The sequence below is a fragment of the Haliotis asinina genome, chromosome 16 (assembly GCF_037392515.1).
Source record: "Haliotis asinina isolate JCU_RB_2024 chromosome 16, JCU_Hal_asi_v2, whole genome shotgun sequence".
Taxonomy (NCBI): Eukaryota; Metazoa; Mollusca; class Gastropoda; order Lepetellida; family Haliotidae; genus Haliotis; species Haliotis asinina.
The window spans coordinates 9730130-9749624 of NC_090295.1; the positions used below are offsets into that span (position 1 = coordinate 9730130).

The 19495-nt window shown below is 41.0% G+C and overlaps 1 protein-coding gene across 1 annotated transcript; it reads left to right on the forward strand.

Annotated features, from left to right (window-relative positions):
• The first annotated feature begins 251 nt into the window (after positions 1-251).
• LOC137268349 (transmembrane emp24 domain-containing protein 5-like) lies at positions 252-19147 on the forward strand. Its single transcript, XM_067802903.1, has 4 exons — positions 252-561; positions 15943-16060; positions 18074-18219; positions 18890-19147. Exons 1-4 carry the CDS (start codon positions 337-339, stop codon positions 19121-19123), a joined length of 723 nt encoding a protein of 240 aa, XP_067659004.1. The 5' UTR covers positions 252-336; the 3' UTR covers positions 19124-19147.
• The last annotated feature ends 348 nt before the right edge of the window (positions 19148-19495 follow it).

A 19495-nucleotide genomic window follows, 5' to 3' on the forward strand; every position in this document is an offset into this window, starting at 1 on the left:
CTTCTTTTCCGAGCCATTTACCTAATAGTACATATTCTGTTTTCTCGTTGTGACTACATGAAATATACAGAAAGGTAAAACGTGTCACAGAAAACATTGATCTGAAACCCATTACTGATGAACCGACAAGATATTTTATACAATGCATCATGAAGATCCGTAGCTCTAGGCGACAGGACTGACTGAACAATTAACAGGTGAAACAACCGTTATCTGAGGCAATCTACAACTACCTGTCCCCCCTGCAACACACTTGGAAGCGCCCAATTTTATCGACCGCTGTGTTGACATGGAACGTGAAAACAGAGGACAGGCATATACACTGGGCGAGTGAAAATGGCGGCACGTTACTGTGTTCGCTTCCTATCCACACTTGTCATCACGAACAGACTGTTTCTGGTTTCTACTGAAACTGTACTCGGAGAAAAAGTGGACGATGAATTTGATTTCGATGGCTTGCCTGGTGTTCAACACGAGTTTAAATTTGAAATAGCTGCAGGGAGAGAGGAGTGTTTTTTTCAGATGGCAGCGAAGGGGGCTAAACTCCACGTGTCTTATGAGGTAAGTTGACATATGGCGTCTCTCATTCCCACGTGGTGATTGTTTACAATGACAGGAAATGTTCGTCAATGTTTATCCTCTGACGAGTTAAATGCATTTGTCTGCCGGGAGTTGATTTTGTGGATTCATATGTTGAAAACTGGTGCATTTGGTTTCATGGAAAGTATTTACTTAAAACTTTTTGTTATGAACAAACTTTATAGCATCTAAATCCTTGGCACGCTGTGTCTTCAATATTAGAAATGCCGAAAGCGTACACTGCCGTCTGTTTGGATTTAAAGGACTCAAATAACTTTATTACCGGGAGTGAACAGGGTTGAGGGTGAATTTTTTAAAATGATTCCCGTTATACGGATTAAACCAATTCCGTTATACGGATACGGCTAAATGACGGAACGGATAAAACTTATTACAAGTGTTATACCCTGATTTAAGCAAGTGAGTGAATATTCCCTTCCGCCGCAGACAGCAGCACTCCAAATATTCCATTATCACGCGACTGCCTGTATTTGCAAATTTCTTCCTATATCGGTTTTAGTTTGCAGGGTATTGCCAGCTGTTTAACTGTAATTATTGTCCAAACCAACGAATGATTGAAATCATGAGCATCACCGTGCTCCACGTGGGCTCGGTAGCACGCAGTCAAGTGAGTGAGTTGGGTTTTACATAGCTTTTAGCTATATTCCAGCAATATCCAAGCAATATCATGGCGAGAGACACGAGAAATGGGCTTCACACATTTTATCCATGTGGGGAATCGAACCCGGGTGTCCAGCATGACATGTGAACGCCTTCACAACTACCCTACCGAAGTCAAAGACACTGACACGATGTATGATTGTCGCGACACCACATAGATCCCATGAGAACGCCAGGAGCCTTATTGTAGGCCTGCGTGATATATATTAACATAATATCTAGTTGGCTTTAGTCTCAAATATACTTGCACAATGAAAATACCCACAGTTATGGAGAGTGACATTTGGCAACCTTCTACTTTACCGTTTTTAGCAAACTCCCAAACTCCCATAAACGCTGACAAAACCCCACAAATGTCAATAAAGATATACAGGGGTACAGACGGTTCCAGGTCCGTAGCCTCAAGGTCTTACTGACCCACAATGATTATTTTATGTACGTCGTAAAACCCACTGAAATCATTAAAACCGTTAGTTGTCACAAACAGTACACCCAATAAATGCCCAATTGAAGGGGGCCAAATATTGAAAACCACCCCGCCATTGTCACCCATAGCAACGCGCGTACATAAAATCAAATATAATCAACAACAACACAGTTTAGCAATACTTTCTGGTGAGTATAGTTAAAAAACTGGGAACTTGCTCCCTGTGGGGATTCTGGTTGTAATTTCGCCATGGCAACATGTGCTCAATATTCGTGAAGTTCCGGGGTAGAATATGCCTTCAGCAACCCATGCTTGCCATAAAAAGCAACTATGTCGAAGAGGCAACTAACGGGATCGGGTAGTCAGGCTCGCTGATTTGGTTGACACATGTCATCGGTTCCCAGTTTCGCAGATCGATGCTCATACTGTTCATCACTGCATTGTCTGGTCCAGACTCGATTATTTACAAACTGCCGCCATACAGCTAAAATATTGCTGAGTGCGGTGTAAAACTAAACTCACTCACTCACTAGTGCTCAGATGGGTGGGTCGCTCTGTCACTTTATTGATGGTGTAGTCTCTGTAGCAGCACAACGGAATTAACTCAAAAGCGTAGCTGAACAATGAACACACACAAACAACTAAATCACGCACTTAAGCATGCATTTACATGCACATAGTGAGTGAATTACGATGAACGCCTCTTTTTGCAATATTCCTGCAATGTCACTGCGGAAATTGGCTTTGAACCGGGGTCTTCGGCGTCACAAGCTAACGCTTTAACCATTAGGCAACCTCACCATCCCTGTAATTGGTTTAACAAGACACGGAACATGAAGCGACATATCAGTGACAGCGATAGCTATCCTTTGGGTTAGGCTTCTACGGTTACACAACTTGTAGCGAGTGAGTGAGTGAGTGAAAGTTGTTTTACGCCGCATCAGCAGTTTTGTAGCGACTCGCGGCAAAAGCAGATTCTGTGATGGAGAACCATTACTTTCCTATCTGTTATCTAAGACTGTGGATCCTACAGCAAACAATTACAACTAGTGGATAGCGGGTAGTGTATAGTCAGTCCGGAGAAAAGGTCGCTAGCCATAATCAAAAGACGTTAAAAGAAGGTGCTTATTGTTTCCCTGCCTGGCGAAGTCAAGTATGTATGGTAGGGTGGTCGTGGATTGAAATTCAAATTACGTTACCATTTCTTCACTGCGATGTAATGGTACAGTTATATATGTACTGAGGTGTTCAGCAGTATTGAAGGGATAACGTTAATGTATGTGTGTGTGTCTGTGAGTGAGAGAGAAACAGATTCACTAGATGTCATATCAAGTCATTTTGAGTTAGTTACGACAGTAATTGCATTCAGTATTGGAGACCTCAGTGAATATCATCCATCACCTAGTCCACAGAAACCATACACTGGTTATGATTAAAATATGATTTATTTTACAAGTGCGACCTGACACTTCCTGTCCGGACGTCGTTGAATCTGTATTTGTAAGTTCCACTCTCACAGACATCGTTATCGATATGTCTAAGCTTAAACAGTCCAGACTGACGTAGATATATGCGATATCATTGGGCGGATACAGCGTTTGAAGGGGAGAGGGGAGGGGGGTGGGGGGTGTCACACTTCACGGGTCATATGATAAACGTAGCGGACAAAAGGGGACGTGTACGCAGCCCTGCACCAGGTATATCTCAGCTATAACTTGGGGTCATAAAATCGTGTCCAGTCTGACGTACATACAAGTTTATGCAATACCTCAGGGTTTACGGGTGTCCATGGAAGTGGGTCTAGACTGATATTGATATATGCAATATTCCAACCTTTGCAGGTGCCCATGGAAGTGGGTCTAGACTGATATTGATATATGCAATACCCCAACCTTTGCAGGTGCCCATGAAAGTGTGTCTAGACTGATATTGATATATGCAACACCTCAACTTTTGCAGGTGCCCATGAAAGTGTGTCTAGACTGATACTGATATATGCAATACCCCAACCTTTGCAGGTGCCCATGAAAGTGTGTCTAGACTGATATTGAGATATGCAATACCCCAACCTTTGCAGGTGCCCATGAAAGTGTGTCTAGACTGATACTAATATATGCAATACCCCAACCTTTGCAGGTGTCCATGAAAGTGTGTCTAGACTGATATTGATATATGCAATACCCCAACCTTTGCAGGTGCTCATGAAAGTGTGTCTAGACTGATATCGATACATGCAATACCCCAACCTTTGCAGGTGCTCATGAAAGTGTGTCTAGACTGATATCGGTACATGCAATATCTCATTTATAACGTGGGTTTATAACAGTGGACCTAGACCGATGTCGAATTATGTAACATTGATATTTCAGCTATAACAAATGGACATGAAAATGACTGTAAACTAATACGGAGATATGCAATATCTCAGGTCGAAAATTGTATTTTAGGTATACATTTTCCAAATGAGCCGAATTTATGAGACCCCCCGAAACATAGACCTTCTCTGAGTAAATACAGGTAACTTCATTGTTTGAGTGATCAGATCCCCATGTCTCACACTCTACATATCGTCAGCGTTGTTTGGTATGACCTTTCCCGACGTACCTTTTTTTTTTAACATTTCGAAACCGTGTACAAGTCATCTCACAACTCTTACTAAAAATATTACGGTGGGTCTCTGCGCATCGCGAAGGTATTTCCTAGATTGTTGCAGTGGTAACCTTCAAATCGACCCAACCTGTGACATTTGAAAAAAACACTTATGTTCGCCTCATCACGGGTCATTGTGTGATCAAGAGACATCGTGGCTCGCTCAGTAGATTAAAAGAAACCTTAAGCATTTTCATATTCACAAGCACGGCATTTATACGTCTTCCCAACAAAGACAGTCTCGAGGCAGCAATACTTAGCTGCCAGTAGGATTCGGTTGTCGAGGTGAGGAGCTGTGAATAGGCACCTGTCTTCTACAAATAATCGCCATCTTGTTTGATTGGTGTCTCGGTCAGTAGGAAGTGAACTCGTCAAAGTCGCATTGGCGAGCAAACTTCAAAGTTTTCCTGGGACTCTGGACATGCTCATGCAATGTTAGAATTATTTACTCACCCCAAACGCCATGCATGCTAGAATTAATCAAAGGATCACTATGGCATTCGTGGGACGGTGAGGTAGCCAAGTGGTTAAAGCGTTCGCTCATCAAGCCGAAGACCCGGATTAGATTCCCCACATGGGTTCAATGTGCGAAGTCCATTTCTCATGTTCCCAGCCGTAACATGGCTGGCATATTTGCTAAAGGTGGCGTAAACTCATACTCACTCACCCTGTCCTGTCATCGACTCAATGTTAAAAATCATTCTATTTTATTGAAAATATGTCTACACAAATTGGATATATTTAGTCGCTTATCTTTTGTGTTTAGGTCCACTTTGGACTTATTTCATAAATGTGTGTAACAGTCTTTTTACTTAAAAAGACACTCACAGCGCATTCTTTGTATTAAGATACTACGAAGTATCATATTAAACCTTCTTGTCATAATTTATGTGTTAATGTCACTCCCCTGCTAGTACACATACTCGCACTTGTGTACTTTATGAACTGGACCGGAGAATCAGGAAAGAAAGAGATACTTGACAATGTAAAATCAGGATTGTTACTCGCACTGGTGCATCTTTGTTAGTGTCCATGTTTACTGCTGCACTGTATTTCTAACTGCGCATTTTCAAGCCTTCTGTTCTTGTTCTGTTCATATTGCCTGTTCGGTTCTTGTCCTCTTGCCTGCCCTATTAACATAGCTTATTGTCTGTTCTATTAGTTTTCTTTTCGAGTCCTATTGTTTCTTTTTTCTGTTCATGTCCTTTTATCTGTTCTGTTAACATACATTATTGTTTGTTCTCTTCCTGTTCTTATTATGTCCTACTGTCTGTTCTGTTGTCTGTTCTATGAAAACACAGTATTGTTTGTTCCCTTCCTGTTCTTTTCATGCTCTATTGTTTGTTCTGTTCTATTGTCTACTGTATTACCACGCCGTATTGTCTGTTCTCTTCCGGTTCCTTTCATGTCCTACTTTTCTGTTCATGCCTATTGTCTGTTGTGCCAGCATGCCACAATGTCGGTTCTGATCATGTGCTAATGTACTTTTGTTTGAAAATATGAGTGATGGGTCGGATATTAGTATACACTGTAAAGCGATGACAAAATGTCTTTCGGAAACAAAATTAATTAACATATGTCCCTTGCCGTGAAAATGTAACCATAAAACCACATGGGTGTAATGTCTACATGCTTTATTACTCTCCCCAAACACGTGCTATCAAAATATTGGTTATTGTTTTTGTGTCCACGGTCTTCAGGAGGCATTTTACTGGAAAGACGAGACACGTGCATGGGGGAAGCTGTTTGTTTGCAGAGAGGGCGCGTTAAATCGGTCCAAATTTGTCCAGATTACAAAGAATCCTGTTTAAAGAATATAGAGTAAAAGACCTACCACATACACGAAAACGTACCAAACAAATAGAAAAACAATGCCCGGGCTAACGAGAATTCGGTATACATTATTTACACTCATTTTTCATGTACCCTATGTTTAGTTAAACGTTCCACATATTCAGGTGTTTTTAGAAAAAAGATGCACATGTGTCAAAATGTCTCATGGAAGGTACGATGGTATTTCATAAAAAATCAAACATGTTCAAGACAATATTTAACCGGTCAGAGTCTGATTGCGTGCCCCATTGGGGGGATCTATCATCGAAAAGTACAATTTTTACGATGGCCACGATGCCAGCCATTACTGGACCATACCTCGCTAACTGACTAACAAGACATGGGTCTAATCCTCCAAACCCCATAGCAATGCCTGTTCTAATCCTGGCCTCGACAAGATCTCGTTCAAATATTTACACGCTTGTTTTGGCGATGTGTGAACGATGCTTGGATAAGACGGCAGCCATGATGTCAGACCGGATACAAGGTCAAGGCCACATTCCCATGTCTTATCAGGGAGATTGTCAACTCATGTCATTCGGGATAAAGCGTTCATTTTCGTGTTCAGTGAGATTGACGGAGTTCTTGTAATAAGGCTGTGTTGAGGGGGCACATTTGCCCACTCAGGAAAAACGAACGGCTGATTGCCATTAACCGCAATGCCCATGAACATCAGATTTGTGAAAGTATTGCCAGTTAACACGTCTTCTCTCCCTACAGGTAGCACGAATGTTCACCGAGCATCGTTTGGCGTAAACAGTCCAAATTTTCTAATTTAAATCCAGTTTCATAACCACGAAAACAATATGACAGTTCTTAAAACACCACCATACTTTTGTACTGATTCCTTGTTAAAACAGTTTGTTTGTGTATTTTCATTGCAGCTTTACACTGACGTCCCGGGTTTGATTCCCCTCATGGTACAACCTGAGACGCTCATTTTGGTTTCCCTAGAATAGGAAAATAGATAGCTGGAATAGTGCTTGAAGCGGCTTAAAACACACTCACTCACCCACTTACTCACCTACTTATCCACCCACTCGTTCTGTCAATCACTCATTCACTCTTTGCTGTGCATCTTTGATGCTGAAGAAACATTTCCCAATTCTACACTGGCGATTCTCATAAACACCAATTGTCTGTTTATTGGCAAACTGTCGAGTCTGGAGTGTGGACGTTCACAAAATGGTGCTAACATTTCGTGAAATTTAGAAACAAACTGGAAAACAGGGACCTAAAGCACATACTCCCTTCCAGACATGTTATATATGAGTGATTGAATGTAGGTTTGTGGCGCATCATTATTTGAGATATAAGTCACGGGCGGTGATGGTTAATCGGATCATCAGTCTGCTTGGTTTTTTATGCCAAAAAATAATTGACAGACACTACGCATCAGTCTACCTGAAAAAAATGTGTACAGATGCTATGACAAGTTACTTTTTAAAATGTTGTTTACAAAATAAATACCTGTGAAACGATAATGATGAAAGTGCAACCATTAGTTTGATATTATGTTTTACAGACTAAAATAGGATCCTACAAAGACCGGCAAACAATGACTGATGGTTACAGCGGTCCCCCAATTCCGCGCCCCTCACCACCCCCACACATATACCGAACGCTGTCATTCTCTCTGTGGAAGAATGTCACACTTAATCAATGTCAAGGTCGTAATGTGCGTAATGTTATTTCCGATGTCTAATAGGCTGCCAAATGCGTAGACTTGACTCTGTGGTGACATTTGAACAAGGTTACCCCGTCGATCAGATGCTTTCGTGGTGATTAATGATGCAAAAAGGGTTTGTCAAACGAAGCCGTAAACAGAAAATGTCCGTTCTTAGGCCCCGTTTCACAAAGCAATCGTAGCGATAGGGCTGTCGTATCTCCTATATTGTAAGATTGATTTACGATAGTCTTAGCGCCATGACAGTTTTCTGAAACAGAGCCTAGGGCTTAGATTTTCGAAGCTGTCTAAGCTCTAACATAGTCGTAAGCTAATGTTTATGTATGACGCGTACAACAATCATTTTGTCAAGAGAGCTTCGAAAAGCTAGGCACCGGTGTTGAATGTAATTTACCGCGTATGTGAAATCATACATTGAAATACATTGAAATTTCTCTTCTCTACACCCCGTGCAGTGCGTTCTGGCTATCCCGTTGTGATAGACACCCAGCAGTTACTGACCGCAATAGCTGTGTACCGCAGTTCACTCCTCCGTTCATGAAATGTGATAGACCGGCTGTTTTTAGCGTCCTTTCATTCGAACCAACATGAAAAGTGAAATCTGAAGCGGAGGATGAGTCTATAGTATTTAACACAATAGGGCTGAGGTGTGATCCTGATTAGATGACGGATGATGTTGATACTGTGGGAATACGGGTTTGGGTATGGTCAAATAGAGTTATTGCAATTACTTACAGGCATTATTGCAATTACTTATAGCCACGGATGTTTAGAATTATGTGTGCCTGCTTGTACTCGCCTGGATTAACGCTTTTTTAAAATGTCAGCTCAATTAGATTCTCTTCCGCCTTCTTATATGGAAACCACACTCGGGTGCATTCCTTATTATCAAGCACCAGGCGGATAAAATAAATGTAATATTCGAAGATAATCTTTAATGGATAAATCAGCTTTTAATTCTTTGAAACACAACGTTTCGGGGTCATTTCATTCCCCTTCATCAGGTGAACTGACAGTCAACCAAGATCTTTTATGGGTAGAAGCTTCTTCTAATAATTGTTCTTTGACCCAATCTCTCACTCAAGTTTGCACATCACTTCAGCCTTTCGTCTTCTCCATCCTCTTTCGGTGGCCACAGCCTGTGGTATGCAGCACTGAGCTGAGATAAAGGTCAGGGTAACATTAACTTAATGGTGGGCGATTATGTGGTGTGTGATATTTGTGTAATGGGACTATTATACAGGAAGGAGAAGGTTGTTATAGTCTGTATCGATACATGTACTGTAGGTGATGGAGGGCATGGAATAATGTTTAGTATAATTGCTGAATATTGTGTAAGAGATGTAGCTGTATGTTCGCCTGTATATAAGGTAATCTTTAACGAACCTTATTCACTCAGTAAAGCAAAACCCATTAAACTTTCTTTGAAATATGTGTTTTGCTATTATAGGAAAAAGAATAATTCTATTCCAAATAAGGACTTCAATGCCGAAATTCACGCCACTAATAATGATTCCACCGAATTTCATTTAACTTACTCCAAACACATATATTTCATTTTAAGCCAACGCATACCGACCTTTGCCCGTGAAGGTCCGGGGTAGAATTCGGTCTTCAGCAACCCATGCTTGCCAAAAAAGGCGGCTCTGCTTGTCGTAAGAGGCGATTAACGGGATCGGTTGGTCAAGCTAGCTGACTTGGTAAACACGTCATCGGTTGCCATTTTCGCAGATCGATACTCATACTGTTGATCACTGGATTGTCTGGTCCAGACTCGATTATTTACAGACCGCCGCCATGTAGCTGGAATATTTCTGAATGCGGCGTAAATCTAAACTCACTAACTCATGCCACAATGCTGAGAGTACATTTGAAAAATGGGCTCCAAAGTTATCTTTCTTTGACGGTCACAGAACATGCTGTTTGAAACGTTCTTCACAATAACCTGGTTCTGTCTGTATTTGAGTTGCATCATCTACGTATGTTACAGTTACACTATATCTGTCAGAATTCCAAACTATCCAAACGTTGATCCCTATTAACTAATAATTCGTAACACTCCGTTCGTCACAAAGGCTGGCTTCCGCGTGCGTTTGCGTGGCGTCACCTTTGTATAGATTGATACGGAAATAACAGTTGTCTTTTCGGATGAGTCTGTTTGGTCAGGCCATGTGACGTGTTGGACAGCGTGGTCTCGTGGCCGGACGGAGTGAGTCGTAGCTGCCAGGGTCGTTCAATGGTTTGTCACGCCGAAGAACACGGTCGACTTCCCGTATGGGTACATTATATTAAACCTGTTTCTAGTGTCTCCCGCCGTGGCATTGCTGGTATGTTGCTAAATTGGGCGTAAAACTAAAATCACTCACTCAAGCTGGGTCTCTTCTTGGCTGTTTTGAGTTGAATTCCTGTTCTCTGTGCCTAGTAAATAAACATATGTCCTGACGCTGATTTTGAATGTGATGGCCAGATGCCATATTTTTGACATGAGTCAATAAACGTTACTCTCTGTGTGTTAAATGATGGGTCTCTTGGGTATATACCGAGGCCTATTGTTTCATGAGTGCAGTTAGGTGGACTGACTGTTTGGACAATAGATGGCGTCGTGAATCATCTCAGTTGCACTTCCATTGTACAAGTACAAGTGTCATTTACATTTTTGTATCCTAATTATCCGATTTTTACATTTTAAAACATTGACCAAATAACTCATTGAAATGCGATTTAGAAAAGCGTATAAACTGGCGACACTTACGATGTTTTCAATGGTCACGTTTTAGAGTGAGTGAGTGAGTTTAGTTTTACGCCGCTTTTAGCAATATTCCAGCAATATCACGGCGGGGGACACCAGAAAATGGGCTTCACACATTATACCCATGTGTGGAATGGAACCCGGGCCTTCGGCGCGACGAGCGAACGCTTCAACCACTAGGCTACCCTACCGCCCCTCACGTTTCAGAACGTTTACTATGTCTAAGATGGTAATGAAGGGTATCAAGAAACAGGAAATGTCCTGCGGAATTCAACACTGAGAAGTGTACTTGTGTGCGTGACACATTAAAATGTTGTTGGATTTCAAATTTAATCTTGAAGAGGAAGGACTATGTCGTCCCTCTGGCATCCAAGGGATTAAAGTGCTTCCAAATGCACTGTGACACATTTCTAAATCATTTGTCATGCATATACTTTTATCTTATATGAGATAACATTTTGTACTTTTTGTATACATATCATATACATTTCAATACTAAAAATAGTGTTAACATGGTACTGCACACACCTGGCGCGGAACACATCATTTTCCGTTTTATTCAGTGATACACGCGGTCTTACACATTATTTACCACAAAACAATCCCCACATGCATCACTATTGTGACGAGAATTCTCTTCAGTTTGGTCCATCGTATCCGATGACTGGGGAACATTGCGGACAACCACTAACACTAGTTTATCGGCTGATGTACACTCTCATACTGCACGATTGTGATATATGATATACAGGAAAGATTTATGTCAACAAAACTGGATTTGTACACACCCTTAAGGATATTATAGGAAAGGTGACATTGAATACTCAGATGGAGGCGGATTTAATCGCCCACTCCATCTAACCTGATACATTATGAGACGTATGTGAAATATGGTGTATCAATAGCGTCAAGTTAAAAAATATTTCAGTATTTCATGCGGCAACGTGCATGTGCGCGTGTGTGTCTGCGCACACGTGTAGTAATACTGGTCATACACTAGTCCATACTCAAGTCCATAGCTCTCTCCAAAGACCATACTGAGATAGGTCATCAGGTCATCAGGTCAACCAGGGTCGGTGGGGCAGCTTAGTGGTTCCTCGTGACGCCAAGGACAATTTCCCGGCATAAGCACAAGAAACCCAGTCACCCACTCACCCACTCACTCACTCACCTACTCACTCACTCATCCACTCACTCACTCACTCACCCACTCACTCACTCACCCACTCACTCACTCACTCGAAGCCGTCTGAGCCTTTCTATAAAGGAGCCAGTATTGTGTATATACGTCACAGTGGTCGTAGAGCTTTGTACATATGCCCCATATACAGAGGACACAGTCAGGTGACAACGTGTTCTTTTTTTTTACTGTAGTGTTTTAAAAGGCAGTTTCGCATATCTGAGTTTTTGCCTTATTCAAGCATGGATCCGGTGGTAATATCTGATAAAACACATTTGACAGTCGGATTCCCCTGGTCCGTGCCAGTTCTGAGTCAGTCGTTGCTTACCAACCAACACGGAAGAAGGTCCCGTGAAGAGCCAACCCGCAAGCTCGATTGAAAAAACCCAGACAAAGCGTTCCTCTCCAGTGTTGGTAGCTTTCCGCAGGACATCACGTTCGCCCGAGACGACTGAATTGTGATTCGTGAAGACCAAATCTTCAATAGTTCATGCCTGTTGTATGAGACAAGTACGGGATCGGGTTGTCAGGCTTGCTGACTTGGTTGACACTTCCTCGTATCCTAGACCCGTCAAGGTCCAGGGGTAGTATACGCCTTCAGCAACCCATGCTTGCCATATAATGCGACAGTGCTTGTCGTAAGAGGCGACTGACGGGATCGGGTGGTCAGGTTCGCTGACTTGACTGACACGTCATCAGTTCCCAGTTGCGTACATCGATGCTCATGTTGTTGATCACTGGATTGTCTGGTCCAGACTCGATTATATACAGACCGCCGCCATATAGGTGGAATATTGCTAAAAGCGGCGTAAAACTAAACTCACTCACTCCTCGTATCCTAACTAGTATATATATCTACTCTAACTGTAGATGACGTCAACATCTAGATTTTCTCGAGGATGGGTTGCTAAAGACCTATTCTAACCCGGATCTTCACGGGTCTTACCTCAATAACAAACAAGTTATACGAAATATACTCTTCAAAAAAGAAAGGGAACCCGAACTATTTGGATAGGAAGTGTAAACGTTATCAAACGTTTCGAGGACACACATTTGTTAGTGTTTGCTTCTAGTCGTTTGTTTTAAAATGAAAATCGTACACATACAAATTACATGCCATACACCAATCATCACCATTCAATAGCGACTAGATTCCAGATAGCTATGGTTGTAAGGAAGTGCAAATGGTGATGCACTGTCAAAACATTCACTATTATCATATCAACATTGATTAACTCCGATAAATCTCCTAAATATTTTTAATCGTAAATAAAAAAATGAAGTTCGCCTAATTTTTTAAAGAAGATGATACTATCTAAATTATCACTTATTTAACTGCCGTCAGACAGGTAGAATAATGCTGAGTTTGGAGTTAACAATAAGATCAACCAGTTATAGACAGGGAGGTCATAATGTTATCACACGAAAGCGATGACAGCTTGTGTACCACTGTCGACACCTGTTGCTGAACCATCTGTACCAAGCTGTTTACTTAATAACACGGACCAAATTAATATCATACATGCAGACCATAGACTGCCAAACTTAGTGAGTTGCTCTTGATGAACAAATACGCCCGCTCTACCTTAATTAGCAATTTTGCTGTGACACTTGTTTTTAAAATTAAAGACATTCCGATCATAAGATGCCGATGAAAAAAAATAGACGCATGTTTTAATACAATGTGAGAATATCGTCGTGTCTTAAAGTTTTTCAACTGGATATTTTGTGGTACATTGTGAATTACCCGTTGTTTTAATCATATATTTGACGTCTAGGGTGTGACTCTGTTTCCTTGTATACATTCCATGTTAAATTTTACAAACATGCCTAAACATAGCAACGGTTTCTAACTAAACAGCTGCTAGAATGTCAATACCTTCCAAACATGTTCACATGTTTGACCAGCCTACAAAATATGCATATGTTCTAATCGAACCCCGAATTCGTGTGATTGTATATTAATGCATATAGGAGACATGAACTACAAGTTAATAATGTCACAGAAAAAAAACAATCTGAAAACAGTGCATGCACAAGTTTGGTAAAATGTCATGACGTAACATCAATAATTACATGTGTCAGCTTAGTCTGTGGTAAACGCTCGGGGGCATCTGTTACCACAGCTTTCACCTGTTCGGACGATATGCTGTCAAACTTGTCAAATTGTAAAGATTATCCATTATCGATTTAAGAGATGGGATGTCGATAACAGTGATGAATGATGTCGTTGGTAATATTGGTTAACTGACTACGCACGCACGCACGCACGCACGCACGCACGCACACATACCACGTGTGTATCCTGCAGAATCAAGCTGTGTATCACCAGGTGGTCGAATGCACCTGTGTTTCTAACGGTATCGACTATGCGTCATACAACCACTTCTCTGTGCATTGATTTGGCTAAACGTGTCATTCTTGCTCCATTTAATGGATATTTGAATTTGTATTATAGATTGGTGAGATACGATTATAGAACAGGTTTCAATGAGCGGAGTTTCTCACTTTCAGTCCATTATCGGAAAAGGGTGCGCGGGTTCAGAGGGGGCGCGATTTCATATTTGGCTCATGTGCTTGAAGCGGCGATTTATTTTGTCAAAGAATGACCATGCATGCGGGTCGAAAATTTATTTATCCAACGCAAGTCGTGGACTGCAAAGGCATTCATGTCCAAGAGCAGACATGTTTATTAATGACGGTGTTGTTTGTCGCGTGGATGGTTGCGATCACGTGCAAGCGTATGTCGCACTTTTTAAAGGATGTCGCGTGGACGGAGGAGTATAGAGTTATACACGTGTTTGCATTCTTAATGATTTAATCCTGTTTAAGAACCAAGTAGTTTGGGATACACGTGAAGATCCACGTAAGAATTGGATTTCAGCATTCCACACTTGTAAGAGGCGAGTAACGGGATCGAGTGGTCAGATTCGCCGACTTTGTTGACACATGGCATCTTATAATAGTTACGTAGCTCGATGCTCATACTGTTGATCATCGGATTATCTGGTCCAGATCGTTTACAGATTACTCGAACATTACTGAGTGCGGCGTTTAATACCACACTAACAAAGCAACATCGGGGTGTTAAATGAGGAATGATGCAATCCCAACTCGCCTTGGTCCAAAGTACTATTATATATAATTATACTATTTTTCATATCTCATTTACTCAGTTCGAATCCAAAATATGCTAACTCAGATCTCGAAGACACTTCAGAATTTTCCCTGATAAGACAAAACAGAAACATATTTGCTTCGGGGAATAAAAAAAGTAAGCGATTTAAAGTGAAATTATTGGAAAACACCCAAAAAGCATAGGGATTCATGAACCCAAATCTGACACCGATTTCTCGAATGTCTGAGTTTCGACTTAAGTTAGATTTTTAACTCAGAAAGTAAAATGCATTCTCATAATAAACTGAAATCGATACTAAACTGAAACATAAACAATTTGAGTTTCGTAGATAAGTAACTTGAGTTGTACAGGACAAATCCTATGGATAGCAATGTCTAGCCACATGTTCAGTTCAACCTGATGATGGGGCTAGAACAAGCCCCGAAACGTCGTGAGAAATATATTCATGTCATTGTTATCCAAAGGGTTTGTGTCCTGAATTTCTACACCAACTTCTAAATGCCTTCAAAGAATCACAACTTTAGTTATGTTGGCTTTGTCCTTTTTGAAATGCGGTTAAGCTAGAAATTCAGCTGCTTCAAATTGTCAAACTCAGTTTGAAATTTCAGATAAATTTATCGAGAAATCGGGCCCCGATTCCTCGAAGCAAACTTAAGCTTTACTCAAATCTCAAATTGAGTTTTACAATTTGAAACAGCTGAATTTTGAACTCAACTGCATTTTTGCATTAAAGCCGAAACAACTTAACTAATTTATCCACCAAACTCCTATAGTCTGAGTTTTATGTCGATTTCAGTTTATTTTGTGAAATGCATTTTCTCAATTTTGAGTAAAACTCAGACTTAAGTCAAAACTCAGACTTCAGTTTGTTTTTGGTGTAGGTTTCAGGAGAAGAGGACTGTGGGGCTGTTAAACTTGTAATCCCACAGTCAGTTAGGGCTATATGACGCCAAGGACGCTTTGCATGAAACATGGAGTTCACACAAATCTGTTTCACCGAACCACTATTTGTTTCCAGGTTTTACGAGGGGGAGATAGGAATATCGACTTTTTCTTGAAGGACCCCTACCTCAACGTAGTGGATGAGTATTATATGAGGACAGATGGAGCTGTAGAAAAAGATATAATTGAACCAGGTAAGATATCTAGGCATTCTACTGTATGATAAAACCACGTAAAAATCCCATTTAAATACAAAACAAAATTATAATTGAACTAGGTAAGATGTCTGTGTGATTCTGTGTGATAGAACCAGGTACTACCCCATGTAAAAATCCTAGGTTGAAAAAACTATAATTAAACCAGGTAATATATGTAATATATAATATGTAAAAATCCCAAATGAAAAAATATAATCAAACCAGGTATGATATCTACGCATTTTACTGTGTGATAAAACCAGGTAAATGCCCCATGTGAAAATACCAGGCTGAAAAACTATAATTAAACCAGGTAAGATATCTATACATTTTACTAGGTGACAGAACCATGTAAATACCACATGCAAAAATCCCAGGGTGGAAAAATATTATGAAACCAGGTAAAATGTCTACGTACTTTACTGCATGTGTGATAAAACCAGGTAAAATTCCCATGTGTTTACGGGATGACAGAACACAGGAACCCGATATCGCACTGTATGTTAAACATAGACCATAGATCTACAGGCACGTCGCTTTATACTCAATACATTCGACGTGCATGTAGATCTGTGGTCTATGTTTAACATGAAGTGCGATATCGGGTTCCTGTGTGATAGAATTAGCAGAGACATCGGGAAAGGTATCGCATGATAAAACCAGGTGAAAATCCCATGTTTTAACCCGATGATAGTATCAGCAGAGTCATCAGGTAAGGTGTCAGGTGAGCTATCTCCGCATTTCCCTGTAAATATTTACGTGTTTCACTGTATTAGAGAACCAGGTAATATGTGTACCCAGTGCTTTTTTCTGTACAGGGCTACGGAGAAATGTTTATTTGTTTTAAACAGTATAATTGAACCAGATTAAATTGCTAGATGAGCTGCTATATAATAATTTTTAGTATCCACACGCGTTACTATACAAGTTGATCATGTAATATATATGCATATTCTACAGTATAGTTTAAATAGTATCTATGTATGTTACTCTGCAACAGAACCGCTATCTACGCTTGTTCCTGTACAGCTAGACCCGGTCATGTAGCTCCTTATTTTACTGATCCGTGAAGATTCGGGTTAGAATTGATCTTCATTAACCCATGCCTGTCGTAAGACCCGACTAACACGATCGGGTGGCCAGACACGCTGACTTGGTTGACACATGTCATCGGTTCCCAGTTGTGCAGATCGATGCTCATGCAGTTGATCACTGGATTGTCTGGTCCAAGCGCGATTTTACATACCGCCGCCATATAGCTGGAATATTGCCGAGTGCGGCGAGAACTAAATACAGTCTCATTTTAGTATAAAACTGAACTAGTATCTTTGTGTTACTCTTGTGACTGTACACTTGGAACTGATATTAACTGTAATGTATCTAAATAATTGACTGTATATAATTCAACTTGGTAAATTATCGGCAGATCTGATTGTGTAATATGGATGTTACGTAGCAATTCAGCAACACCAAGGCTGGATATACCGAAGATGATACGAGAGTCAAAGCCAGTTAACGCTTTCACGTCCATGCTGCTCCTGGTAGCCTCAGAAATCATGGCGTTTGTAGAATGTTAAGATGAAGATACCGATCTGTTCAGATACGATATTTTTTTCCATCCTTAGCACATGTTCATAATAAATGCATGCAATTTTGTCAAATCCCTTGTCAGAGAGTGGCAACTCGGCATGCATAATTTTATTATGTGACACAACAATTCACTCTTGGGCTGAGGCTTTTACGGACGCTTTGATACATTTCCAATCCCCGCCCAGGGCCCCGTTTCACAAAACTCTCGTAAGCCTAAGATCTCGTAACTTTTCTCGTAGCATCCGTCGCTCCTGTGTTTCAGTATAGGAGGCACAATGGCTACGAGAAAACGTACGAGATCTTAGGCTTACGAGAGTTTTGTGAAACGGGGCCCAGGTCCACAAGTTCCGTGATTCTCTTAGCTGCATGTGACTTCTGATTTTGTTGATCTCTATCTATGTCTTTGTCTTTGTCTTTCAGGAATCTACCAAGTATGTTTTGACAACACACAAAGTCGATTCAGCTCTAAATTAGTATTTTTCTATCTTGTGACGTTCGTTATGGAACAGTGGTCTAAATATGTCATGGAGGTTACGGAAATACAAGGAATTGCCTCGAATTTCTCGGTACGTATCGTAGAGTGAGTGAGTGAGTTTAGTTTTACGCCGCTTTTAGCAATATTCCAGCAATATCACGACGGGGACGCCAGAAAATGGGCTTTACACATTGTGCCGATGTGGGGAATCGAACCCGGGTGTTCGGCGTGACGAGCGAAACGTACTGTAGAGGTGATGGGGCTTCCGTCAAACCCTCTCAGGCAACGTAACATTAATGTCTATGATACAGATTTTAACAGATCTGTTTTATTTCTGTCATAATGCTATACTGACTAGCGGCCAATTATCGCCATATCATTGGGGGATTTATAAAATTACTCCGCCGTTCCTTAAATTAATGAAGCAAAATTAATCATGATACTAAATTAGCTATTCACCGATGTGTCCAGCTTGCTCTCTTCCGCCGATCATGATTTTATACAACGCGACGGAATCATGGCAGTATAAATAGATGCTTTCTCACAACTAATTGTATCTGTTATTGCCACTTATAATTTTTCATGCCATTCGAGAAATAATGTATATTTGTGTGAAACAGTAACCTCGAATAATAGTTGGAATATTCATGATAACAGCGTTAAAGAACAAATAAATAAACAACCACGGGACTAATCCACTGTCCCCTTTACGACATGCTTATATACGTAGTACATGGTCTTCTTTTGTCTTATGTATCCAGGCGTCCCTGTCGGACGTGGAGCTCTCCCTGAATGAAGTAAAGAAGCACCAGATGACGAGCCGGCTCAACGTCATCCGAGACTGGTATCTCATCATGGGTAACAACCGCTACGTGGGCTACTGGTCGGTGGCTCAGTGTGTCGTCGTGGTCGTAGCGGCAGCGTGTCAAGTTTTCTTTCTTAGACGTCTCTTTAAAGTATCCGTCGTTACTCCTTCATCTAAACCCCGTGCCTAAATAAATCATGCCTTTTATACTAAATCTGTCAAATAGTTTTCTGTTCGACTTATAGCCATGAAACATACTCAACACTCGCATATTGATCGTCCCTTTAAGTTATTTGGAGTTTGTGCCGGAATGACTCGAGCGGTCTGGAAATCATGCTTTTTTATACAAAAACTGTGGAATAGTTGTTTGTTTGACGTATTACTAAAGCCTTGAAACATACTCATCACTCGAACCCTGACCTGCTCGCCCTTTCATGTTACCTGGGGCCTTGTGCCGGAATGACACGAGCGGTCTGGAAGTTGTTAGTCCGAATCTGACAGCGCTTGTGTTCCAGTTCGTGTCTCGGAGTTTGTTACCAGCTGGTGTCATTGCGAAACAACC

What these genes read in the sequence shown, in the direction of transcription:
- LOC137268349 (XM_067802903.1), top strand. Translation starts at nt 337, where the DNA reads ATGGCGGCACGTTACTGTGTTCGCTTCCTATCCACACTTGTCATCACG. An exon ending in AAAAGATATAATTGAACCAG is followed by an intron (nt 16,061 to 18,073) that starts GTAAGATATCTA and finishes TTTGTCTTTCAG; the next exon opens with GAATCTACCAAGTATGTTTT. An exon ending in GAATTGCCTCGAATTTCTCG is followed by an intron (nt 18,220 to 18,889) that starts GTACGTATCGTA and finishes TTATGTATCCAG; the next exon opens with GCGTCCCTGTCGGACGTGGA.